This window comes from Mobula birostris, chromosome 7 (assembly GCF_030028105.1).
Source record: "Mobula birostris isolate sMobBir1 chromosome 7, sMobBir1.hap1, whole genome shotgun sequence".
Taxonomy (NCBI): domain Eukaryota; kingdom Metazoa; phylum Chordata; class Chondrichthyes; order Myliobatiformes; family Myliobatidae; genus Mobula; species Mobula birostris.
In genome coordinates, this window is record NC_092376.1 from 52,701,681 (window position 1) to 52,728,978 (window position 27,298).

General features: G+C 38.7%; 1 protein-coding gene across 3 annotated transcripts in view; it reads left to right on the top strand.

The window, feature by feature from the left end:
• Positions 1–26,998, top strand: part of pdgfd (platelet derived growth factor d) — a 139,432-nt gene extending 112,434 nt beyond the window's left edge. For 2 of the 3 annotated variants that reach the window (XM_072263126.1, XM_072263128.1), the window contains 3 exons: positions 4,234–4,450; positions 12,001–12,215; positions 24,632–26,997. In XM_072263126.1, the coding sequence (XP_072119227.1) occupies positions 4,234–4,450; positions 12,001–12,215; positions 24,632–24,763 (564 nt within the window). In that variant the 3' untranslated portion in view covers positions 24,764–26,997. Of the gene's footprint in view, positions 1–4,233; positions 4,451–12,000; positions 12,216–24,631 lie in introns of all 3 variants that reach the window. The other variant, XM_072263127.1, reaches the window with a different exon arrangement.
• Positions 26,999–27,298: the final 300 nt, after the last annotated feature.

The following is a 27,298-nucleotide window of genomic DNA, read 5'->3' on the forward strand; positions in this document are numbered from 1 at the left end:
GAATATATGCAATATAGCAGATTAGTTTGGTGCTAGAGACAGCAGTTAAGTAATGCTAGGGAAATGCTGATGCTTTAATTTAACTATGAAGACTTTTAGATTTTATTGAAGAAGACATCAGGATCAATAAGCCTGCAATTAATGACTTGTAATGCGAAAGCTTTTGTAAGCATTTTGCATCTAAGGTTATGTTTGCACCTCGGTAATGGTAGTTCTGACAAGCAAGGTTCAGGTTTGAATTGTTTGCAATTCAATCATTACATGTAGCTGATAATGATCAGTAAGCTCATAAAGGCCATTAACTAATAGTTTCAAGTAGGAATTGGCAAAGAAACAGACAATAAAAACAAAGGCAAGCCTCCGATTATTAATGAAAATAAAAAAACTTCAAAATGTACAAACCTAGTTGCCAATTTCTGTTTGTCCTTTAAGCTCCATGTTACTACCTGGCCATTTTGATTGTTAAAAACACATGGTTTTGTTTTGGTCTGGCTTTTGTAAGAATGCATATATCATCTGCAGCATTTTGCCCTTTTTGCATTGGTAAGATAAATATTCTGAGACCGTACATTTGAATTCCTCAGCACAGCTTCAGCAAGTCCATTGTGTGTAACACACAATTTTCTATTGAAAGATGAGGCATTCCATCCAGAAGGGACCGTGGCTCCTTCCTTCCTCTCAACTTCTGACCTTCTTCATTTGGTCTTCTCCTTCCCTCATTCCACGCGTCTCCCTTTTCCATCCATCTTTCTCACTCTCCATGCTCCCCTAACTACTCTCCCTGTCTGCTCCTTTTGCCCCCTTTCCTTTCCTCCCTTGCTTTCTTCAGCCTCCCTCCCTTCCCACCTCTTCTCCTCCTCCTGCATGAATTCCCGGCACTCAAATGTCAGAGTCTCACTGCGGTGTGTGGGTCAGAGACAGACGCTGACCTGGTCTGTCTCTGACCCGGTTGGAGGGATGTTGCCAGAGACAGGTCTGCGCTCAAGGCTGAATACTCACCTTGCAGGATACCTTAGCAGTTGCCCAGACCCTGGTGAGAGCTTTTCTTTGCAGACAGTGTAGAGCTATAGTTCTCTCCACTGGCTGCAAAACCCTACTACCTCTTTACAATTCTAAACTTGCTCAGTAGTTCAAGCAACACACATAAAAGTTGCTGGTGAACGCAGCAGGCCAGACAGCATCTCTAGGAAGAGGTACAGTTGCCGAGACCCTTCGTCAGGACTAACTGAAGGAAGAGCTAGTAAGAGATTTGAAAGTGGGAGGGGAGGGGGAGATCCAAAATGATAGGAGAAGATAGGAGGGGGAGGGATGGAGCCAGGAGCTGGACAGGTGATTGGCAAAGGGGATATGAGAGGATCATGAGACAGGAGGTCCAGGGAGAAAGACAAGGGGGGGGGGGAACCCAGAGGATGGGCAAGGGGTATAGTCAGAGGGACAGAGGGAGAAAAAGGAGAGAGAGAAAAAGAATGTGTGTACATAAATAAATAACCCCTCGTACCCCATCCATTATTTATTTATGTACACCTCCCCTTCGTATCCCATCCGTTATTTATTTATGTACACACATTCTTTTTCTCTCTCTTTTTTTTCTCCCTCTGTCCCTCTCACTATACCCCTTGCCCATCCTCTGGGCTTTTCTCCCCCTCCCCCTTTTCTTTCTCCCTAGGCCTCCTGTCCCATGATCCTCTCATATCCCTTTTGCCAATCAATTGTCCAACTTTGGGCTCCATCCCTCTCCCTCCTGTCTTCTCCTATCATTTTGGATCTCCTCCTCCCCCTCCCATTTTCAAATCTCTTACTAACTCTTCTTTCAGTTAGTCCTGACGAAGGGTCTCGGCCCGAAACGTCGACTGTACTTCTTCCTAGAGATGCTGCCTGGCCTGCTGCATTCACCAGCAACTTTTATGTGTGTTGCTTGAATTTCCAGTATCTGCAGATTTCCTCGTGTTTGCATTAGTAGTTCAGGTGTTCAGAAAAGGAGTCGTAAGGGAAGTAATGTTCTCCACCAAGAGTTTTTCCTTTGGAACAAGCTGAATTCGTTCCAAAGCAAGACTGTTGGCCAACTTCCCTGTTCATCTGTTGCAAGATTAAGAGTCAATAAAAGTGAAGTAAGGGTGGGAATCTTCACAGGTGAAACACTTTGAACAACTAGTCCATTGTTAAGTTTTTTCGAAATCTTTGATAAGACTTGGAAAAGTATTGAATTTATGGATTACTAATTAGTCATTGCACTTCCTGTTTATGTCAAGAACTTGCATTAGTTAGAATAATTGATAGCTATTTATTAACATTTTGTTTAAACTTGACCAGTCTTTAGGTCAGTTATTGGATTAACATATATTTATCTTTCCGAAGAGGTTAAGAAGTAAGCTTAAGACTGTGAAGTTCCTCTACACTATAACACTATAGATAACAGCAATATCATTTTAAGTCTGTACTTCTTTGTTCATACACTGAATTGCTTCAGGATATGTGGCAGTATCATTGCTCTTCATTTCATCTGCTTTGTAAAGCTCCTTTCTACAAGGCAATTTTATTACATTTATCAGTGATGAATTATCAGTTCAATAGATGTCTGCAGATTATTTTGGTCGTCTATCATTCTAAAATCATTACAACACCGAATGATCTCAGGTTGGGAATATATCTGAAATATCTAGTGGGCCCTCATTCTCGGAACTTTTTGCAAATTAATAATCTTACTTTGAGTTAGTGTATATACATACCTTCACAGCACGTGTATACATACCTTGACAAATTTTTATAAGGTTCGGATTCTAGTTTTTATTACTTCCAAAGCAAAACGGTGGATGATCAATGGTAGCATTGTTATTTTGCCATGTATGAACTTGTATAATTGACTGATTTTCATAAAGAAACAAGTAATCGATAGTAATAACCTCAGCATTTCAAGTATAATCATAAAACTTATTTTCTGCAGACATATGATTTATTTGGGAATAGCAAGTGCAACCACCCCCCAAAAATAAACTTTCAAATTAATTATGCACGTGACCCATCTGCTACCAAATTCACTGATCAAGTCAGTGGCATTATAAACGCAGTCTTCCCTGAATGCTTGAACCATTTTTTTTGCTTTAAATATAAGTACTTGAGTGGATTGTGACCTTTAAGTGAATTTTATATTAGTCTATAATACCTACAGTATTGATTGACCAATGGTTGAACACTGGTGATAATGAGCATAATATACAGTACTGTGTAAAAGTCTTGGGCACATAGATATAGCTAGGGCACTTAAAACTTTTTCACAGTGCAGTATATTGCTTAAAAGAGGAAGGTTGCTGGGAAACAAAAATAAAAGTACTTTGGATTAGTGCAGAAGTATTAAGTGATATTTGGTGCCTAGAAAGACATAAAATATTTTGCAAAAGTCTTAGGCACCCTAAACATGGTATGTTTTGGGGGACCACTTTGTCTAGCACCTCTGCACCATCCACCACAAGTGGGACTTCCTGGTGATTAAATTCTGGTTCCGATTTCTGTTCCAACATGGCCTCCTCTTGTGGAAAGATGAGGCCACCCTCAGGGTGGGGGAGCAACACCTGATATTCCGTCTGGGTACACTCCAACCTGATGATATGAATATCAGTTTCTCCTTCCGGTGCACAAAATTTCACCCTCCCTTTCCCTTATTCCCCATTCTGACCTTTTACTACTTCTCACCTGCCTGTTACTTCCCCCTGGATCCCATCCTCCTACTCCCCACTCTCCACTCCCATCAGATTATTACTTCTCCAGTCTTTGACCTTTCTCACCCACCTGGCTTCACCTATCACTCTCTAGCTAGTTCCTTCCCCTCCCCTCACCTTTTAATTCAGGCACTTGCCTCCTTCCGTCTGAGTCCTGATGAAGGGTCTTGACCCGAAACGTTGACTGTTTACTCTTTTCCATGGGTGCTGCCTGACCTGCTGAGTTCCTCGAGCATTTTGTGTGTGTTGCTTGGGATTTCCAGCATCTGCAAATTTTCTCTTGTTTGTAATTTACTAAGGAGTCTAGCTAGTAAAGACTTTTGCACTTATATTGTTGATGGTTTATATATCTGGCTTGTAGTTTACTGGGAAATTTTGCTGCGGAGCTGTATCAGTGAGTATCAAAGGAATTCACTATGTGAAATACTGGTCTAGATAAAGAAAAAAAAATTTCTAGTGTTTAGAATGATGGAATGAGTTCGAGGTACCTAAATGCCATTTGGTTTATGGTGTTATGCAGGGATCGTCATTACATCAATCAGCCGCTACAGCTTCACCACTGACTGCAGAGTCTTTGGATGAGGTGATTGCTGGATTTGATACAATAGAAGAGCTCCTGAAGCACTTAAATCCAGACTTTTGGGAAGAGGACCTTAATAATATTTTTCAAGAAACACGCCAGTTTCGAGGCAGAATATTCCACGATGGAACATCCCATCGTCACCGGAAGACCAAAGGTAAGAAACTCGTTAATGGTTATTGAATGGAAACATCCAATGTTCAGACCCTCATTTTAAAGATGTCATAACTTACCTGCTTCGTCAGGAGCGGCTACTTCAGTGTTAAACATGCCCTGTAAGGTTAAAAGTTAATGGAGGAACATTAGTTTCATTTTGGCTACGCTGCCCAGGCCACCCACTGACTCTGCTGAAAACTGCACGTTCTCAGTGCATGTGTCACAAAAATCTGTTCAAGAGAATGAAAACAAAGTCACGTTTGCAAAGAATTACATTGAATATATAAACAGGCCACTCAGTCCAGACTATGCCTGTGTTTATGTTCCACACACCTCCTCAGCTAACCCTGAATTAGCTTCTTCTTCTTCACAGAATTCTTGGTCATTACTTTATATTGATGACCACTAATTTTGAACCACACACAAGGAAATATGAGTTCTTTGTCTACTCTATTAAAATTTTCATCCAGAGTGAAGGTAATTAGCTAAATGCCCTGTCAATCATGTTTAGTGTTCACAGACATGACTGATTAATTTTATGCAGTGTATTCATGAATAACTATATTATTTGATTTTTTTTTCCTGAAGGAATAACCCTGATTTTTAAAGTCAGAAGTTACTGTAGTTCCCATTTTCTCAGGCAGATCGGTTGGTGCACAATCGCTGTTTTCCTGTGAGTCACAGGCCCCTCAGTTCACTGGGTGCTTAAGTATTCATATAAATCAATGCTACACTAATTCAGTGTTAAATGGAATCTGATACAGTAAGGTCTGAGAGTAGCAGTCAGGCAAGACCATAATTTAGAGTGAGTAAAATCAGCCCAATTTCCAATTCCAACTCATAAACAAGTAATTTCCACTTAAAGTGATAATGCCAGTAATGGCTGAATTATGTGCAGCTGGGAATACTACACCTCTGTATGTTTGAGTAACTTGTCAGCTCTCACCATCCAAGACCAGACAGGAAGAATCACTGCTCGAGATAAAATAATTATTTATTTCCACTGCTAGCATTTTGTGAAACAGCAACATAAGCTCCTAGAGTATTTTATGTGGCTCTTTTCAACAGTGATAGGAAAAGTGACAGTTAGATTTAATGTCACTGGCACATGGAGTGAAATTTGGTGTTTTGCAGCAGCAGTACAGTGCAATACATAATTTAAAGAACTATAAATTACAACAAGTATGTGTATATATGTGTGTTCATATATACTTTATAGACTGTAATTTATACTTAATTGTAGAAAAGAATATATAAGTACAAAGCATTAATTCCACAGTGATTTATCTTTTTAACATCAGGATGAATTCTGATAGTTTTACCTACAATAAATACAACATATCATATCAGTACAGGGGGAGTATCTGTGCACTGAGGAAGACAAATAGTAAATGAGGGTTGAAAAGAGGAAATGTCTAATTTACAAAAATTAAGATAAAAATCTCTGAGGAAATACCTTAGCAGTAGAGGGTATGGTTGATGTTCTGTTTGTTTCCTTTGAGGAAGATGATTGATGATATGGAGGAAAAGGAAATATTAATGACACTTGCGAACAACAGTACAGTTAAGAGTTTAGAGAAAGAATGTTTATTTTAACATAAAAATGTTTTCATCAAAAAGTAGTTTTTTTCATCATATAAGTGAGGAATGAATTTAAATACAAATCCATTAATCTGTTATGTATAATTTTTAGATAGAGCACAAATGGGTTTTCTGTTAGAAATAATCTTCTGCCTTTACTTTGTGGAAGAAGAGGGGACGGAAGAACAAGACCATAAGACTGTCAGACATAGGAGCAGAATTAGGCTATTCAGCTCATCGAGCCTGCACCGCCATTCCAATCATGGTTGACTGACTGTCCCTCTCAACCCTATTCTCATGCCTTCTCTCCGTAACTTCAGCCCTGACTAATCTAATGGAATACTAGACCATATTTTTTTGAATGGAAATGAATGACATCATGAACAGAGAACCCAGCATCAGAGAATTCCTGCAGGAGCTGTTAGCTCCACTTGCCTGAGGAAAGAAAACAAAAGCATAGCTTGACTGGGTTATGAATGATAACATTTTCCTCACTGCGCTGCACATTTACGCCTCCATGATATGGCAGATATTCCTTTGATTTCCACATCTAACCAGTCCACCATTAAAATGCCATCAACTGAACACATTAAGACCCACATTTATAATATTGAAGAAAGTCATTCCAAACTTTGACAAGAACATCATCTGCACAGCAGCAGAATGTCTGGATAAACCCCAAGTGGAGAGCTATCAATAAAATTTGCCAATCTCTGTGTTGTCAGTTGTGATTGTCATTACAGGGAGGCAAAAAACAAACTCATTTTCACTTCAGTGGATCCTTTCTACTTGGCCGTTGAAGCTTGTAGTGAGAATAGTGCTTGCCAGAAGATAGCCAATACAAATGGTATCATGTGTCGGCATAAGTCAATACTTCTGTTCGAAGAAATATATTATGTTTTAAATTAACAAAAAATGATGAGCTAGCTTTATGGATTTCATGGTTCTCAATTATCGGATACTTTACTGACAATCTGAGAAAGTTGCAACACTGTTTAGTCATTTGAGAATTAACATTTTGTGTCATTGAATGATCGTTTATTCTGAACTCTTTTATGCTTTGATTTTAATTCAAAACTGGGGGTCAGGATAGGTAGCTGCTTTGCTTTGATTGTAATAAGCACTTCAAAGAAAATCTGTTTCTAAAGTGAGAGTGTTCTTTAGGATAACATACGAGGCAGTGATTAGAATGATTCCAAAATCTAGACATCAAACTAGTTCATCCTTTATGACAAAAGTCACCTAAACCCCCTGAGTGCCTGGAGTGAATTAGATTTGTGCAGCATTTATCTATTTCTAGTTGTCACCAAAACTTGGCACTAAATAGCACAAAATGGAAAACATCAGATTGCCCAAAAACTCAATATTCAGAAAAACAGAAGAGTCATACATCAGTAATGGCAGCTTCTCTTCAAAACATTTAGCAAGTGGTCATTCTGCACCAAAGCTGTCAAGCTCTTAAAAAATTACTGTATTCTCCCAAATACGCTTCTTGTCTCCACAATAACTCCACAAAACTTCCAATTTTGATCCTGCTGATTGCTTTGTGAGGCCTTTGTGTTCATGTTGAAGGACTACAATTGGAATGAATTCACTTACAAATTCATTCAGGATCAGAGTGGCCAGAACACTCATATGAACAAATTTAAAACTGCAGCTTCTTACTTTACAAAGTGAAATCTATTTGCGAAGACAAAATAAAATATCAATGATAGAATCAGGAATAAATCTATTGGCATCTGTAAAACAAGAGATTCTGCAGATGCTGGAAATCCAGAGTAACACACCCACAATGCTGGGGGAACTCAGCAGATCAGGCAGCATCTATGGAAAGGAATAAACAGTCAACATTGCGGGCCAAGCCACTTCATCAGGAAAGGGGGAAGAAAAACAGAATATGAAGGGGGGAGGGGAAAGCATACAAGCTAGAAAGGTGAGAGGTGAAGCCAGGTGGCTGGGGGAGGGGAGAATGAAGTAAGAAGCTGGAAGGTGATAAATGGAAAAATTCTGGCTTCTTCTCCCTTCCATTCCAATCTCGATGAAATGCTGACTGTTTATTCCTTTCCATAAATGCTGCCTGACCTGCTGAGTTCTTCCAGCATTTTGTGCGTTCGTATTCTTAATACTTATTTGAAAATAAAACTTTTTTCAATTTTCTTTTTTGTTATTTGCATTAATGATAACCTTTAAATTTACCAGTTCACTACAAATTAGGTATAATTAGGGGGTAAAATCTAATTTTTTGTGAGAATTATCTATTTTTTCCTGAAAATAATTGTTTCCAGCACTTCTGCATTTTATAACAAACATTTTAACATTGTCTGTTCCTCCAATTTCAATAAATTATTGTTAGCAATAGAGACAACAACCTTTCTACTGAATCTTAATAGAAGAAATTTCACTTTCAGATTGCAGAAATTCCTGCTGAGTAGTATTGATCCAAAAAAAAAACAGATTATGTCACTCCTTTAATCATGGGGCATAAATACTGTATCTCTTAGTGTGTAGGTTAAGCTAGTATAGAACTAACTAAAAAAACTTTTTTGGTACTTGCAGTTACTTATAACAAATATTCTTCATTTTCGAAGAACAGGCTAAAGCTAAAAACACTTAAGCAATTAAAAACATTTTGGCCTGAGGGCATTAGCTGATCAAGATGCGCATTCATTAATTTTGTGAAACTGGAATACAGGAGCAATGGATTTCGCGAAAGGTTTATACCTCAGGACTATTCATAGTAGTAATGTGTGTGTGTTTTTTCACAAGTACAAAGTCATAAAAATAACAGCTCAGTGTGTTTGGCACCTTCTTGTTCTATAATACAGTGATAATGAAATGTGTGATTTTTGCCTAACTTTCTTAAGCTGCTTTTGATGTGGCACAATTTTTTTGCACAAAAAGTAACATAAATTAATCCTGAGTATGTAAATCTTAAACAAAATGGATCCGTATAAATTAATGCAATTGTTAAAGAGGCCTGAAAAATAGTTTACTCATAGAAGATGGTGCTTGTCAGGCAGTATCTGTGGGAAAAGCAGCAGAGTTAACATTTCAGATGACTGACCCATCCTCAGAACTGAAAAGGTGGATAGTCAGGTAGCTCAACACCCAGCAGGACATAGCAGCCTGCTTGATAGGCGCCCTCTCCGTAACCAGTCGCTCACTCCACCACAAATGCACAGTGGTAGTGTTTTGTAGTATTGTAACCATCTACAGGATGCATGGCAGAAACTCATCAAGACTCCTTTGACAACACCTTCCAAACCCACAACTTCTACCAAAGGACAGCAAAGGCACGGGAGCACCACCAACTGGCAGTTGCCCTCCAAGCCACACATCATCCAATCTTGGAAATATAGCACGGTTTGTCACAGTGAAAATCCTGGAACTCTGTGCTGAATGGCATTGTGGGTATACATGGACTGCCATGGTTCAAGAAGGGACCTCACCACCACCTTCTCAAGGGCTGCTAGAGAGGAACAATGAAATGCCTGCCCACAATTCCTGAATGAATATATAAAAAAGTAGAGAAAACGGGAACAAAAGGGAGAAATTAAACAATAAAAGGGGTAATTGTGTAAGATGAAATATGGTACTACTGTAATTGGATAATTAAGGGAACAATAATTATTTGGATGAGGTATAAATGTACATTGATTACCTGAAATTATGTAAAAGAATGTTGTCTAACTCTGAAATATAACTAGGTACAAATTTTTGAGGAAATTACAAGTGGGCTAGACAAGGGAGATGCAGTGGATGTTGTGTATTTGGATTTTCAGAAGGCCTTTGACGAGGTGCCACACATGAGGCTGCCAAACAAGATAAGAGCCCATGGAATTACAGGAAAGTTACATACGTGGATAGAGCGTTGGCTGATTGGCAGGAAACAGAGAGTGGGAATAAAGGGATCCCATTCTGGTTGTCTGCCGGTTACCAGTGGTGTTCCAACCAGGGGTCCCCAACCTTTTTTGCACCGCGGACCGATTTAATATTGACAATTTTCTTGCGAACCGGCCAACCGGGGTGGGGGGGGGGGGGTGTTCATGTAGGATTAAACTCACCTCAACATGGCTTTTACAGTTAGGGTTGCCAACTTTCCCACTGCCAAATAAGGGACAAAAGTAGCAGTCAAATCGCGGGACACTTTACCCCAGGAAAGACTACCATGACCATGAAGCCTTGCGCGGGCACCTGTGTGCGCATGCACGTACATGCCGATTTTTTTCCCCACAAATCGGTTTTGCCTTCATCTTCCCCGACTATACTGTACATACATTATTTCTACTTCATATAGGCTGTGTATTTATCATATATGTTTTACTATATGTTAGTGTTATTTATTTTCGGTTTTATGTGTTATTTGGTATGATTTGGTAGGTTATTTTTTAGGTCTGGGAAAGCTCAAAAATTTTTCCCATATAAATTAATGGTAATTGCTTCTTCGCTTCATGAAATTTCAGCACGAATGGTTTCATAGGAACGCCCTACCTTAGCGGGGGAAATACGGGACAAAGGCGGTCCCGTATGGGACAAACCAATTTAACCCAATATACGGGATGTCCCGGCAAATACAGGACAGTTGGCAACCCTATCTTCAAGTTCAACAGTGCGTGACAGGGAATGAGGAAAGGTGCAGCTGACTCATATCGTTTCCTCACAGCCCAGTAGCATATGCTTTGCGGCCCGGTGGTTGGGGACTGCAGACCTTAAGGTTAACCTCCAGGCTGAGTCGGTGGTGAAGAAGGCGAATGCAATGTTGGCATTCATTTCTAGAGGAATAGAAGCAGGGATGTGATGTTGAGGCTCTATAAGGCACTGGTAAGAGCTCAATTGGAGTACTGTGGGCAGTTTTGGGCTCCTTATTTAAGAAAGGATGTGCTGACGTTGGAGAGAGTTCAGAGAAGATTCACTAGAATGATTCTGGGAATGAGAAGGTTAACATTTGAGGAATGTTTGACAACTCTTGAACTGTAATCCTTGGGGTTTAGAAGAATGAGGGGGGACCTCATAGAAACATTTCGAATGTTGAAAGGCATGGACAGAGTGGATGTGGCAAAGTTGTTTCCCATGGTGGGGGAGTCTAGTACGAGAGGGCGCCCATTCAGAATGGAGATGCGAAGAAATTTTTTTAGCCAGAGGGTGGTGAATCTGTGGAATTTGCCACAGGTGGCAGTGGAGGCCAAGTCATTGGGTGTATTTAAGGCAGAGATTGATATGTATCTGAGTAGCCAGGGCATCAAAGGTTATGGTGAGAAAGCGGGGGAGTGGGACTAAATGGGAAAATGGATCAGCTCATGATAAAATGGCGGAGCCGACTCGATGGCCGAATGGCTGACTTCCGCTCCTTTGTCTTATGGTCTACAAATGCTGATTCTCTTCTGTCACTTCCCTTCTCTTGCTCCATTCCACCTAACATAACGTCCATGGTTAGGCTCCCAGTCCGTATCCACTACAAGCCAATAAGGTGTCACACTCTGTTGCTAAGATGGCTACACATTTTTGCACTGCAATTTTTGTAAGAAGTCCATTCCGTCTTTTCCATCTATTACACTTGCCTCATGCCTGAGGTACCTATTTTATTAACATTGCTCTCAATGGGAAGCAGGGCATTATTACTTGCAAAGCAAAATGTTAGTGGTTGAACTTTGAAGAGAAGAGTGAAATTGCCTGATTATTCATTTATAAGAAATATTTTTGAATAAAGTTTCCATGTTATGACCCAGTATATTCAAATAATTATTAAACATGTTCATTTAAAAGAAAATAGCAGAATTGTACTATCATGGTGCATAGTTTAATGGTTGTAGCTAATGGAACTATTGTGACAAATTTCTCAAAGGTCTTGTTTTCCAAATGTAGAAATACTGAAAATGTTAAAAGATGAATATTTTCTGAACCCAGTTACAGGAAATATTTATATTTTTAAGACCAAAGTCTAACTTATTTTCATTAAATCTCTTTTTGTAGCTGACTTGAACAGAATGAATAATGATGTAAAACGCTACAGCTGCACCCCTCGAAACTACTCGGTTAACCTTCGAGAAGAGCTGAAGCAGACAAATGCAGTGTTCTTCCCTCGTTGCCTTCTTGTTCAACGTTGTGGTGGGAACTGTGGCTGTGGTACCGAACACTGGGGATTCTGCAACTGCATGCAAGCCAAAACTGTTAAAAGATATCATGAGGTATCTATAACTAAGTTATATTAACCAACACAATGACATAAATCTAATTGTTCCAGAAAGCCATTGCATTATTTTTTTTTCGGATGCATGGCAACACTAAGAGTATGCAGATAGCAGCGTATACTAGAGTGCATAATGTGTCTGACTGCAGAACCACTGTTCATTGCAGGATTGTCATCTTATAATATCTTTTGGTAACTTCCTGCTACTGACATCCCAAAAATTCATAAGAAGGAATGTATGTACTGAGGTACTCAGGCCATGATTTTGATCGCTTCAATTGATAGGAGAGGAACTTTGATACAGACATTTACGAAGGGATGTCTGTGTTCTTTCACCACTTACCTTGTAGACAGAAATTAAAAATTATTGAGACGCTGTGTGAGTATGCCTGCTAGATTCAAGCATTGGCAGGGTCATTTTAGCTCTAAAATAGCTTTTATAAAATTAATTCATGATACACGGGTGCCACAAGCAAGGCAGATATTTATTAGCCCATTCAGATTTGACGAATGCCGGTAAGCATATCAGCAAGGGGTTCAGTTGGCAATGTTAGCTCGGCAATGCAGCCATGTGCATCTTAAATTCTTTCATCCCTGTGCTTAATCCTATTTGTTGCTGGACTAAGTGACATGTTGGACCATTCCAAAATAACATTTTCTTAGTTCGTAATGTGGGTCTGGACTTACATATTAAACAGGCAGAAAAAAAAATGCAGATTTCTTATCCTGAAGAACAGTGAACTGGATAGTTTCTATGACATTCCAGAGCTTTTGTGGTTACTGTTGTTGATGCATAAAATATATTATTTAATTCTATGTTAATTTGATTGACACATTTCAAATTCCTCTGCTGCCAAAGTGAGACTGAGAAATTTTGTTCTAGATCATTAGTTCAGTCCATGGGTGTAAATCCTACAATTTAACTAGCATGTCTCCAAACCTTGGGGCACTCCTCTAGCTGTGACAAATCTTACCATCATATTTATAGACTTAATCCTTGAAAAATAATCCAGAACCTTCAAGTATTGGACATAAATTGTCACTGATTTAATCACATCAGGATTATATCAAGCTTCTAAAGCTGATTTATATTCATGAACTAATATGCGATGTAAAAGGGAAAATTAAAATTAGAAACTGCTTGTCTTTTGAATTTAACTTCATGCAGAAGTCCAATCACATCTTTTAAATTCTGACATTTTACATCTGAGAATATAAGATTACTGCTGAGGCCAATTATACTGAACTGTGAAACCGCTCAAACAGGGTAAATTAGTTTTATATATAGACAGGGAGCAGTTATTCAGTTGCTTCAGCTGTAGGGTCTTGATCACTCAAAGCCCTTTTTGTGCTATTAAGCTGAAAGCGTTTTTTTACATCACGAAGTTGGAAAGGACTTGGTTGAAAGCTCTTTTTGATATTTCTGATACTCAGTTTGGAAATTGCCATGTTCTGAGTAAATAGAAAGGCTGTAAGATATTTTTCACAAGCAGCTTACGGATCCCAACTTACTTAAGCCTTTCCAATAAAAGTAACCATGAGTAATGTTTCAGTTATTGCAGAAGCTCGGGTAATCAAAGATTAAGTAGTTGAATTACGCCAATCACACTGTTAATAAGGATTCTTTGCTGTGTGAAAGAAAAAGAAGACAATTTTTGAATTGGTCAATTTTAGGATCAAGACTGAAGTATTAACACTTCTGAACATTATACTGATTACCAAAATAATTCACAGTACGCAGGTTGGGATACTGGAAGTTTTCATCCTTTCAGTGACATTAGGTTCCCTAAAACATTATTGACTATAACTTTAGTTTAATGAGCATTTCAGCAATAGAAATATTTGATGCCTTGAATCGTTCAGCTTGTACTTATTAAAAATATGCTTAGAAGCAAACTTTATCCAACTGCACTTTTCATTAGAGAATCATGAAACATTTGGAAGAGTGAGATGACTATCTCAATTAACAACAATGCCCTCAAGTATTTAGCATTCGTTTTATATAGCTGCATCGTCGAGCCAACATTGCCAACTGAACTCCTTGCTTTTATGCTTACCGGCATTCATCAAATCCATGCCGAACACTGTGAATCAAGGGAAAAGAAGTAACAGAATGAAGTGTTACAGAGAAAGTGCAGTGCAGGAAAACAATAGACTGCAAGGACATGACAGGGTAGATTGTGAGGTCAAGAACCCACCTTATTGTACTAGAGATCTATTTGCTAGTTGTACAACAGTACAAGAGTTCCGCTTAACAGTTGGATAAAAGCTGTCCTCGAACCTAGTGGTACATGCTTTCAGGCGTTTGCATAATCTGCCCAGTGGGAGGGGAGAAAAGGTAGAATGTCCAAAGTGGGGGTAGAATTTCTTTGACTGTGTTGGCTGATTTTCTGAGGAAGCAGTAAGTGTAGTCCCTGGAAGGAAGGCTGTTTTTCATGATGTTCTGAGCTCTGGCCAAGACTCTCTGCAGTTTCTTGTAGCTTTGGACATACCAGGAGGCTTTCAATGATACATCTGTAAAAATTGGTGAGGGTCAACAGGACATGCCAAATTTCTTTAGCCTCCATAATAAGTAAATTATGTAATGAACTAGATTTGATTAGGGAGCTTAAGGTAAGGAAACTGTTAGGAGAAGTGATCACAATATGATAGAATATGATAGAATTCACTCTGCAGTTTGAGAGGAAGCTAAAATCAGATATATCAGTATTACAGTGCAGTAAAGGGAATTAGAGAGACATGAGAGAGGATCTGGCCGAAAGGGGGAAGTGGTCCTATGCAGGGAGTACTGGGAGATAGGGAGGAGGCTTATCAGCAAGACCTCCAAGCTAGTATTCTCTGGATTATTCCCAGTATCATGTGCTAGTCAGGGCAGAATAGGATGACAGTACAGATGACTGAGTGGCTGAGGAACTGGGCAGGTTTCCAGATTTCTGGATCATTGGGATCTCTTCTGAGGAAGGTATGATCTTCTCTGACTGGAGGCCTGTGACTAGTGCAGTGCCACAGGGATCGGTGCTGGGCCCACTGTTGTTTGTCATCTATATCAACAATCTGTGTGATAATGCCGTTAACTCGATCAGCAAATTTGCGGATGACACCAAGACTGGGGGTGTAGTGGACAATGAGGAAAACTATGGTGGCTTGCAGCTGGATCCGGATCAGCTGAAAAAAATGGTAGACGGAATTTAATGAAGACAAGTACAAAGTGTTGCACTTGAGGAAGACCAACCAAGGTAGGCCTAAAATAGTGAAATGTAGGGCACTGAGGAGTGTGGTTGAACAAAGGGATCTGAGAATACAGTTGCATAATTCATTGAAGGTGGTGTCCCATGCTGATAGGGTTATAAAGAAAGCTTTTGGCACATTGGCCTTCGTAAATCAAAAGTATTGAGTACAGGAGATGGGATGTTATAATTAAATTGTATAAGATGTTTGTGAGGCTTAATTTGGAGTATTGTGTGCAGTTTTGGTCACCTACCTACAGGAAAGACGTAAATAAGGTTTAAAGAGTAGAGAGAAAATTTACAAGAATGTTGCTGGGTCTGAGAACCTGAGTTATATGGAATGCTTGAATAGGTTAGGACTTTATTCCTTGGAACATAGAAAATAGAGAGGATATTTGATAGAGGTATACAAAATTATAAGGGGTATAGATAGGGTAAATGCAAGCAGACTTTTCCACTTAAGAATGGAGGGAGGCAGAAGAAAGGAAATTATAGGACGGTTAGTCTGATTTCAGTGGTTGGAAGATGATGGAATCCATTATTATGGATGAGGTTTTCAGGTACTTGGACGCACGTGATAAAATACTTTATACTTTATACTTTATTGTCACCAAACAATTGATACTAGAGCGTACAATCATCACAGCGATATTTGATTCTGCTCTTCATGCTCCCTGGAGTACAAATTGATAGTAAATATTAAAAATTTAAATTATAAATCATAAATAGAAAATAGAAAAGGGAAAGGAAGGTCGTGCAAAAAAATCGAGAGGCAGGTCCGGATAAGCCAAAGTGAGCGTGGTTTCCCTAAGAGGAAATCTTGCCTGACAAATCTATCGGAATTATTTGAGGAAATAACAGGCGAGATAGACAAAGGAGAGTCGGTGGATATTGCTTACTTGGACTTTCTGGCCTTTGACAAGGTGCCACACATGATGCTGCTTAACAAGATAACAGCCCATGGTATTACAGGAAAGATGCTAGCATCGATAGAAGATTGGCTAACTGGCAGGAGGCAAAGAGTGGGAATGAAGGGGGCTTTTTCTGGTTAGCTGCCGGTGACTAGTGGTGTTCTGCAGGGGTTATTGTTGGGATCACTTACATGTCAATGATTTGGATGATGGCTTTGTGGCCAAGTTTGCGGATGATACGAATATAGGTGGAGGGGCAGGTAATGTTGAAGAAGCAGGGAGTCTGTAAAATGACTTAGACAGATTATGGGGATGGGCAAAGAAGTGGCAGATGGAATACAGTGTAGGGAAATGTATGGTCATGCATTTTGGTAGAAGAGATAAAGCTGAAAAATATTTTCTAAACTGGGAGAAAATTCAAAAACCAAGAGGTGCAAAGTCCTTGTGTAGGATTTCCTAAAGGTTAATTTGCAGTTTGAATCAGTATTAAGGAAGGCAAATGCAATGTTTCCCTTCATTTCAAGAGGACCAGGATATGAGAGCAAGGATATGATGTTGAGCTTTTATAAGACATTAGTCAGATAGCACTTGGAGTATTGTGAGCAGTTTTGGGCCCCTTATCTAAGAAGGTTGTGTTGTCATTGGAGAGGGTTCAGAGGAGGTTCATGAGAATGATTCTGGGAATGGAAGTTTATATATGGAGGAACATTTGATGGGTCTGGGCCTGTGCTTGCTGGAGTTTAGAAGAATGAGATGGAATCTCATCGAAACTTATAATATATTGAAGCACCTAGATAGAGTGAATATGGAGAGGATGTTTCCGATAGTGGGAGAGTCTAGGATAGGAGGGTACAGCATCAGAATAGACAGACAACCGATTAGAACAGAGATGAGGAGTAATTTCTTTAGCCAGAGGCTGATGAATCTGTGGAATTCATTGCCATGGAAAGCTGTAGGTACCAAGTCATTGAGTATATTTAAAGAAGAGGTTGATAGGTTCCTGGTTAGTCAGGGAATAAAAGGTTACGGGGGAGGCAGGAGATTGGGTTTTAGAGGGATAATAAATCAGCCACGATGGAATGGCAGTGCAGGTCAATGGGTCAGATGACCTAATTCTGCTCCTACGTCTTATGGTCATGTATAATGCAAGTGTTTAGAATGCGTAACTTTCTTCTAAAGTTACTGCTTTATAAACAGTGGCTACAATGCCTTTGTAAGTTTAGCCCCAAAGAAGTTGTATTTAGATAGATAGATAGATATACTTCGTTGATCCCGAGGGAAATTGGGTTTGGTTACAGCCCTACCAACCAAGAATAGAGCATAAATATAGCAATACAAAAACCACAAACAATCAAACAACAAAATGCAAACTATGCCAGATGGAAAGTAAGTCCAAGTAAATTGGTAAGGTACAGTTTCTAAGATAAAACTATTTTGGTAATGCCCTGTATTTTTTTTTGCATGATAGTCTATTTGCCTGAACATAGGATATCATGGACTTTTTCCTTCAGCTAAATACATAAAAAGCAAAAATATAATTATTATGCAAAATTGGATACATAATTTCTGGTCACAGTATGTGCTGACATATTTCAGAAGTTTGGTAACTAAGATGTAGTGGGAGTGGTGAAAATGTTGTCAGTGTTTGACTCATTCAGAGTGTTGGCAGCAGAAACTGGTTAAAAGATCATTGGACACATAATACTGCGGCTGTGCATTTATGCAGTTGTAGAATCATAGTCATAGAGCTCTAGAGCACAGAATCAGCTCCTTCAGCCCATGTAGTCCATGCCAAACTATTATTCTGCCTCATCCCATCACCATAGCATCCATATCCCTCCTATCTAAGTACTTACCCAAACTTCCAATAGCAGCTCATTCTGCATTCTCACCGTCCTCTGAGTGCAGAAGATCCCCCTCATGTTCCCCTTAAATATTTCACCTTTCACCCTTATCTATGACCTCTAGTTTTAGTTTCACTCAATCACAATGGAAAAAGCCTGATTTGCATTTACTCTATCCATAGTCCTTGTAATTTTGTGTATCTCTATCAAATTTCCCCTCAGACTCCTGTATTCCAGAGAATGAAGTCCTGAGCTGTTCAACCATTCCCTGTAATTCAGGTCCTCAAGTCTCTCTACTCTTCCAATCTTATTGCCATCTTTCCTGTCATTAGGCTACTAGAACTGCACACAGCACTCCAAATTAGGCCTCACCAATGTCTTGTATAACGTCTTATACAATTGCAATTGCAATTTATGCTGTTATAGCATCCCGAAACCTGCATTCAAATTCTACCATGGCAGGTGTGGAACTTACATTCAATGCGACAATTTGGAATTTGGTGGGGAGGGGTGGTGCGGGGGTTGGGGAAGAAAACTAAACTTCATTTTGATGAACTTGAAGAACTATTAGATTGTCATTAAAGCTCAGTTACTTTCAGGGAAAGAAATCTGTCACCGTTAACTGGTCAAGCCTATCTGAGACCAATGCAGAGCAATAAACAATACAAATCTCAGGAGGTTGTTGAAGCTTATCCCAGTCTGTTCCTAGTGACTTGGCATATTACTCTTGGAAGCTATTTCTACTCCTCTTCATGCCTCTCTCAGGGTATCTCCAGACTCTGATGACTCAGCTCCTATTCTCAGCTTCACCTACAAGGTTGTAGGTTGATATTTGTAAAACTGGAGTTCGGTCCCTCACATGCACTGCTTCCTTTGCTGCCAATCAATTCCAACCGCAAATAAAAACATTTGCAGAAGTCTCCGACTTTGTGGAGAATGACCTTTAAAGCTGAGCCCAAGCTCAATTAGTGAATGAGTTGATGAGTGGTGTCCTATATTTAGTCACTAATCATCAAAATCCCTTTATCAAAAAAGAAAGGCAGCACTGTGCATTCAAAATGTCCATTGACATTTACAGAGCCATCACAACCAAATACCATGTCAAGCCTGCAAGGTGACCACACTATTTAACTCTCTCTAGGCGCAATCCAATTCCTAACAATTTACTACAAAACTGAGATGAAGAGATTGTTCTTGCTAATCTTATATGTGCATTCATACCTCTATGCTGAATAACTTAGAAATGCAAGGGGGTATGGAATAGGAATGGTAATTGATTTTATTTAATTTAATATTTAAACCATAAGACATAGGAGCAGAACTAGGTATAGGAAACCTCACCTCTCAGAATCATTGTGTGTCATAACTGGCAAAGTTCTGCTTTAAGGAGTCAGTCATGGTAACAAAATACATCCTTCCCCCCTGAAACACATAATCCTGCCTTGATTCTTCATAGAAATGCATCTGTACCTACTTTCTGACAGTTTTGCTAAATGCTGGGAAGCTGAAATAGATTAAAGTTCTGCCATTACATGTGGTTTTAATGGATAATGCTGATAATTTTTCTGTTGACGTCATTCTATTCAGCGTTAGATGTTGGAAAGCTTACAAGCTTTATCCAGGAGAAAAACAATTTCTACCAATTACATTAGCTGTGTTTTTGCAAGTATATTTGAAAGTTTAAATTTGTAATAATGCAAAAAGTTCTCTGACTGACTGTGAGAAGTGTTTGTAATGACAAATTGTTAATATTCCAAATTGATTCTTCTACACCTTTGCACTATTCTCCAGAAAAAGTGTGAAGTTATGAATACAGCAATAATTCTGTGAGAACTTGTTTTCTTAACTCCATTGAAGTGTGTGCAGTTCCACAGTCTATATTGTGTTGATGTGTTCATATACTTGAAGTTTAGAAAAACACAGGCAGCAAGGTAGCTCAGTTCCATATTAACCATCCCATTAGAATAACCAGTTTACTGGGTTAGGTTACATGAACAAAATTAGAAATATAGGCATGGTTATTTTTGATGCACGGCTCACTTGAAAATTTCTTCCAGTGTAACGTGCTATATCACAGCTTAATTTACCTGAATTCAACAATTCTTTCCATCCATGTTATATTGTTGAGCATGAGGGGAAAACTATCACCTGTCCAGCTCTTGGCTCCATCCCTCCCCCTCCTGTCTTCTCCTATCATTTTGGATCTCCCCCTCCCCGTCCAACTTTCAAATCCCTTACTCACTCTTCCTTCAGTTAGTCCTGACGAAGGGTCTCGGCCTGAAACGTCGACTGCACCTCTTCCTAGAGATGCTGCCTGGCCTGCTGCGTTCACCAGCAACTTTGATGTGTGTTGCTTCAATTAAAACTGCTTCCTTTTGTTATAATCTCAATGGCTCTCCACACGGCTTTAGACCACCTGGGCAACACAAACACCTACGTCAGGATGCTGTTCATCCACTGTAGCTCAATACTTAACATCATCGTTCTCACAATCCTGATTGAGAAATTGCAAAACCTGGGCCTCTGTCCCTCCCTTTGCAATTGGATCCTTGACTTCCTAACCGGAAGATCACAATCTGTGCGCATTGGTGATAACATCTCCTCCTCGCTGGCGATCAACACTAGCGCACCTCAGGGGTGTGTGCTTAGCCCACTGCTCTATGCTCTTTATACGTATGACTGTGTGGCTAGGCATAGTTCAAATACTATCTATAAATTTGCTGATGATACAACCATTGTTGGTAGAATCTCAGGTGGTGACGAGAGGGCGTACAGGAGTGAGATATGCCAACTAGTGGAGTGGTGCCACAGCAACAACCTGGCACTCAATGTCAGTAAGACGAAAGAGCTGACTGTGGACTTCAGGAAGGGTAAGACGAAGGAACACATACCAATCCTCATAGAGGGATCAGAAGTGGAAAGAGTGAGCAGCTTCAAGTTCCCGGGTGTCAAGATCTCTGAGGATCTAACCTGGTTCCAACATATCAATGTAGATATAAAGAAGGCAAGTCAGCAGCTATACTTCATTAGGAGTTTGAAGAGATTTGGCATGTCAACAAATACACTCAAAAACTTCTATAGATGTACCATGGAGAGCATTCTGACTGTCTGATATGGAGGGGCTACTGCACAGGACCGAAAGAAGCTGCAGAAAGTTGTAAATCTAGTCAGCTCCATCTTGGGTACTAGCCTACAAAGTACCCAGGACATCTTCAGGGAGCAGTGTCTCAGAAAGGTAGCATCCGTTATTAAGGACTTCCAGAACACAGGGCATGCCCTTTTCTTACTGTTACCATCAGTAGGAGGTACAGAAGCCTGAAGACACACACTCAGCAATTCAGGAACAGCTTCTTCCCCTCTGCCTTCCGATTCCTAAATGGACATTGAACCTTTGGACACTACCTCACTATTTTTTAATAGACAGTATTTCTGTTTTTGCATGTTTGTTTTTAAATCTATTCAATATATGTAATTGATTTACTTGTTTATTTATTATTATTATTATTATTATTATTTTTTCTCTGCTAGATTATGTATTGCTGCTGCTAAGTTAACAAATTTCATGTCACATGCTGGTGATAATAAACCTGATTCTGGTTCTGATTCTGAAGCAATACTTTCAAATGTAGATTTATTAATATGGGTATTAACATTTATGTAAAAGCATATAGTATGTTTGAAAGACACTTGAAGATATACAGTAGCTCTCCCCACACTGCATAAATGTCACAATCAAGAGAAAATCTGCAGATGCTGGAAACCCAAGCAACACACACAAAATGCCAGAGGAACTCAGCAGGTCAGGCAGCATCTATGGAGAAGAGTAAACTGTCGACTTTTTGGGCCGAGTCCCTTTGGCAGGACTGAAGAAAAAAGCTGAGGAGTAATTTAAAAGGTGGGGGAGGGGGGAGAGAAACACGAGGTGACAGGTGAAACCTGGAGGGGGAGGAATGAAGTAAGGAGCTGGGAAGTTGATTGGTGAGATGAGATACAGGGCTGGAGAAGGGGTGTCTGATAGAAGAGGACAGAAGGCCATGGAAGAAAGAAAAGGGAGGAGGAGCACCAGAGGGAGGTGATGGACGGACAAGGAGATAAAGTGAGAGAGGGAAAAGGGGATGGGGAGTGATGAAGGGGGGGGGGCATTACCAGAAGTTCGAGAAATCAATGTCCACGCCATCAGGTTGGAGGTTACCCAGACAGAATGTAAGGTGTTATTCATCAAGTGTGACCTCATTACAACAATAGAGAAAGCCACGGATAGACGTTTTGGAATTAGAATGGGAAGTGGAACTAAAATGAGTGGCCACTGGGAGATCCCATTTTTTCTAGCAGACAGGGCATAGATGCTCGGTGAAGCGGTCTCCCAAATTACATCAGGTCTTACTGATATACTGGAGACCACACCGGGAGCATAACTGCACAGATGTATTTTGTTTCTGACCAGACTACAGCTGAAGCAGAGTCACAGTGTTGCACCACACAGAAACAGGTCCTATGGCCCACTGTGCTGATCTTTATTCCCATCTACACTAACCCAATCCCAGTAACATAAGGGCTGTAGCTTTCTATGCTTTGCCTTTTTAAGTTCTGCTCAAATGCCTCGTAAACACTGTTATTGCATCTGATTTCTTTATCTGTCTGATAATCCACTCAATATCAACTCATCTTCTAGAATCCCTGGAAAACTGCTTTGTCTCACCTTAAACATATGCTCTCTTGTTTTGATACCTCATGGGAAAAATGAGTATTTACTCTATTGATGTCTTTCATAACTTTATATATTTCCATCAAGACATCCCTTGGCCTCCTTCACTCCAGGAGGGAAAAAAAGCCTGGCCTATCCAACGTCTGCCCGTCACTAAAGTCTCCCAATCAATGCAAATCCTGGTGGATTTTGGTGAACGCAGCAGGCCAGGCAGCATTTCTAGGAAGAGGTACAGTCGACATTTCGGGTCGAGACCCTTCGTCAGGACTAACTGAAAGAAGAGCTAGTAAGAGATTAACTGAATCAAATCTCTTACTAGCTCTTCTTTCAGTTAGTCCTGACGAAGGGTCTCGGCCCGAAACATCGACTGTACCTCTTCCTAGAGATGCTGCCTGGCCTGTTGCGTTCACCAGCAACTTTGATGTGTGTTGCTTGAAATTCCAGCATCTGCAGGTTTCCTCGTGTTTGTGTCCTGGTGGATTTTTTCTGCATTTTCTCCAGCACAATCATATATTTTTAATAGTGTGGTAACAAGAAATGCACACAGTATTCCATCTGTGGTCTTACCAGTGTTTTTGTAAATTTGCAATATAATGTCCCAAATCTTATATTTTTTGCCCCACCATAGGAAGACAGGCATGCCATGTGCCATCTTCACATACCTACTAACATGTAGTGTCATGTTCAGGGAACTGTGAACTTGGACCCTTTGATCTCTCTGTTTCTTAATGCCTTACCATTTACTAATATATCCTGACCCCACTTAATGTGAAGTACTGGATATGTATAAGCTAGATATAACCTCACTTGCTACATGTCCATTTGTATAAATTTACCTCACATACCTAATGCAATAGTGAGCCATTTTGTTTGATGCACTGTTCACCATTTGAATTTCTCTAGTTGTCAATATCTCATAAAGAAGCTCAAGAAATAACACTTTAGGGGTGGTCTACAAGGTTATCACTACACTTTAAACTTAAATAAGGTTTGGTAAACATGTTTATTATCTATATTGGACATAATTCAAATTGCCCAGCTGGATAAATGACCTCTCTATTTCTTAGTACTGCATGTTTGATTCAAGTATTTTTCAGACTGTGAATCACATTGTTATTCATGTTTTTTACAATTACATTTACTTTGATCCAATAATATTTTGTGGCTGCCCTTCTCTGTGGTTTTTCTAAACAGGTTACTTCAAATTTTATCTTAATAATAAGAAAAATCAAAATACTGTATAATCACACAACAGGATATACTAAATGGTATCATGTAGAATAGTGGATAATTGTAGTTGGCTACAAATAGTGAAGTTCTAGAATCTGTACTAGACTGTTCACATACTTTCCTCAAACTCTAACCGAAATTATCACTTCGTGGCAAAAAAAAATTAGTAGAAATCTTGGTGTTAATAGCAATTAACTCATTCCTTTGGGTTTGTGTTATTTTCCCCAAACATGGAAGGGAATAGATTCTGTGGAAGTGTATTGCGTAGAAAGTTGAGATAGATTAGAAGGTGTGTAAGTTTGATTATTTTTTCACTTAAGCGAATACCAGCATTAAGGATTAGGCGGAGTGCCCTATTTAAATGCTATATATTCTGTGTATTTGCATTATTTGTACTTATTTACCTTATGAGTACAGGATCAGATTTTGGTGTAAGAATGTCAAGGCAGCAAAACCATCCTATTTGCTAAAGGTATGTTTTTGTTTCTGTTTCTCAGGTGTGGAGATTTATTCCCGAACCTGGTCAAACACGCAGGCGAAGCAGAAGTAAGAACATGGCCCTTGTTGATATCCAGTTGGATCATCATGAGCGTTGTGTCTGCAACTGTAGTTCCAGACCACCCCGATAAAAGAAAAAATGAGAGAAGCTTTCAAGGACCTTATACTTAACAGGATTGCATTTGTGTATAGATGATTGCTGGCATCAGAGTTAATATTTTCCAAGATTACAGAAAGTAATAATTGCAGTGCTTGAATATATTCTTTAATTAGCATTGTGGCAGCAAAACTTTCATAATAATGCCTTGCTTCTTGCAGTCAGTACATTATGAGACTGAGTTTTATTAATGCATCCAGATTAAATGCAAGACAATCCAGATTTTTTCCCTAATGTTTGGAATATCATTTAAATCATTTACTTGGTTTAAATCTGAGACTTTGTTCATTTTAAGGCAGTGTTTGAGGAGAAATTAGTTGTTAAATGTCAAAAAATGCTAGAAATAGTCAGGAAGTCAGATAATTTTTGACTGTATTGAAACAGAGTTTATAGTCAATGGCCTTTCATAAAAGATTTATAATAAAATAACATCCAGCCAGATTGTTAGTTCTGTTTCTTATTCCACAGAGTTTACTGATCTGTTGAGTATTCCTAGCACTTTCTGGTTTTATTTCAGATATCCAGCTTCTGCAGTATTTTACATTTGTTACAATTTATTCACAGGTATGGCTTTCCCATTTTCAAAAGCACCTTGGAAGTTTCACATTGCAATAACGTTTAAGTCATATAACATGTTATACTGCTTATTGGAAACTGCTTTTGTGAAATTATTTAAGGTTAAAATGTTCTCAGGCACTTTGTTTTATTATGGCTTGGATTTCTTTCAACCGCTTTTAATCACTGAACATGTAAAAGATATTTAAAGGTTTTTTTTCTTCCAGTCCATTGTAAGTCTGCTGAAGTATAATGTAAGTTTTTAAATATTGTTGGCCAAGGAAATTGTCTTTATTTCTATTTTTTGGGGTTTGTGTTATATTATCTGATACAACAGATGATAATCAACCTCCACAATTCCCCCTTTAGAGAACAGAGCTTTTTTAAATTAAGTAAAAGGATTGACAGTGTCTCTTGGTGTGATCAAACTTCAATGTAAAACTTGCTTTAGGTTCATTCTCCATGAGTTTTAAACATGAAAACTATCCTTTGGTGGAAAATGTAAGGTCATCTAATGTCAATAAAACAGACTCAGATTTGGCATGAGATAATATTTGAGATATGGCATTTTAAATTGATATCATTTTGTTTTGTTCCTAAATAGACAAATAATTGGACTAGTATTTTCTAATCGCATTTATAATTACACTAAATCTTCAAGTATTACATGCACAAATCAATATGAACATCTATCAGTAGCACCAGGCTTTTCACATCTTCACATCTGTTCAATTCAAATCTTTATCAGACCAGAGGAACAATTATTTCAGCCAATTTCTAAATGTTTGATCACTACTTCCATCATTTTAATGGATACAGTGCACAACAAAGAGCATAAACAAGTGTCATATGCCTTTGTCAATACCAATTTACTTACTGACGACATTAAGGAAAAATGAAAAGGGTAATGCATTTTAGTTTAAGTCTTTAGTGGGTTATCATGTTTGAAAATGTTAGAGTTTTTTCTCTAATAACTCCAAAATGACAGATTATAAAACATACTGAATTTTTACTGACATTTTTCCATAATCCTTTAGAATCAAATAAGTATGGTGAGTTGAATTTTGAATGATACATATATGCAAATGATTTGATTAATGGAATAGGTTTACTTGAGCAGTTCACTTGCACATTATTATAGTGCTGCCAAAGTAGGATCATGAATATATAAGGCTTTCTATACTTTATGAAGTAATGCAATATTATTTTGAATTCATATCCAAAAGCATCTTTCTTAATTTCTTTATCTCATCCATCAAATTACATATTACAAAATAATCAACATCCATAAAAAGTAATCTACTAAGAAAAAAATTGTTTCATCATAAGAATATACAATTTTTAGTTTCCTCTATGTTGTATAGTAATATGCTCTACTATAATGTTCCTACACAAGGGCTGAGAGCCTTTAGAACAATTCTGCAGGGTCCTGGGATGCCGTTTTTGTTCTTGCAATAAAAACAATTTCCTGAAGTGCAATTCTTGTATGTTAACACAACTTATTTTTAATTATTATATAGAGCATTTCAAATAGCTTCTTTTGATTTTTGTACGTATTATTGTTATTGATTAGAATTATCTTGTGCTCTTCTTTTGATGGAATGTAAAGACTGCTTGAGAAAGGGAATTGTAGAGGATTATTTTTTGTTATAAAATAAACTAAAATTCTCAATTTTAATATCTATGTTGCTTCCTAGCTAATTCAAGAGTTTACATGATAGCTAAAAATTAACATAGGGAAATCAACTCTAAGTTTGCACATACATATTGAGAAAGACCAGCATCTAAAAAAAGTAGCTGGATGTCATTGCCTTTTAGGCACCTGCAATCTTGATTAGTTTCTGGAATGGTAGCTAATTGTAGTGCAAGTTGATCACTTGTCATTGGAGTGCAGAATTCCATATTGAGAGGTCACTGGCATTATTCTGGCTGGTGTAGTCCCAACCTGGCAAAG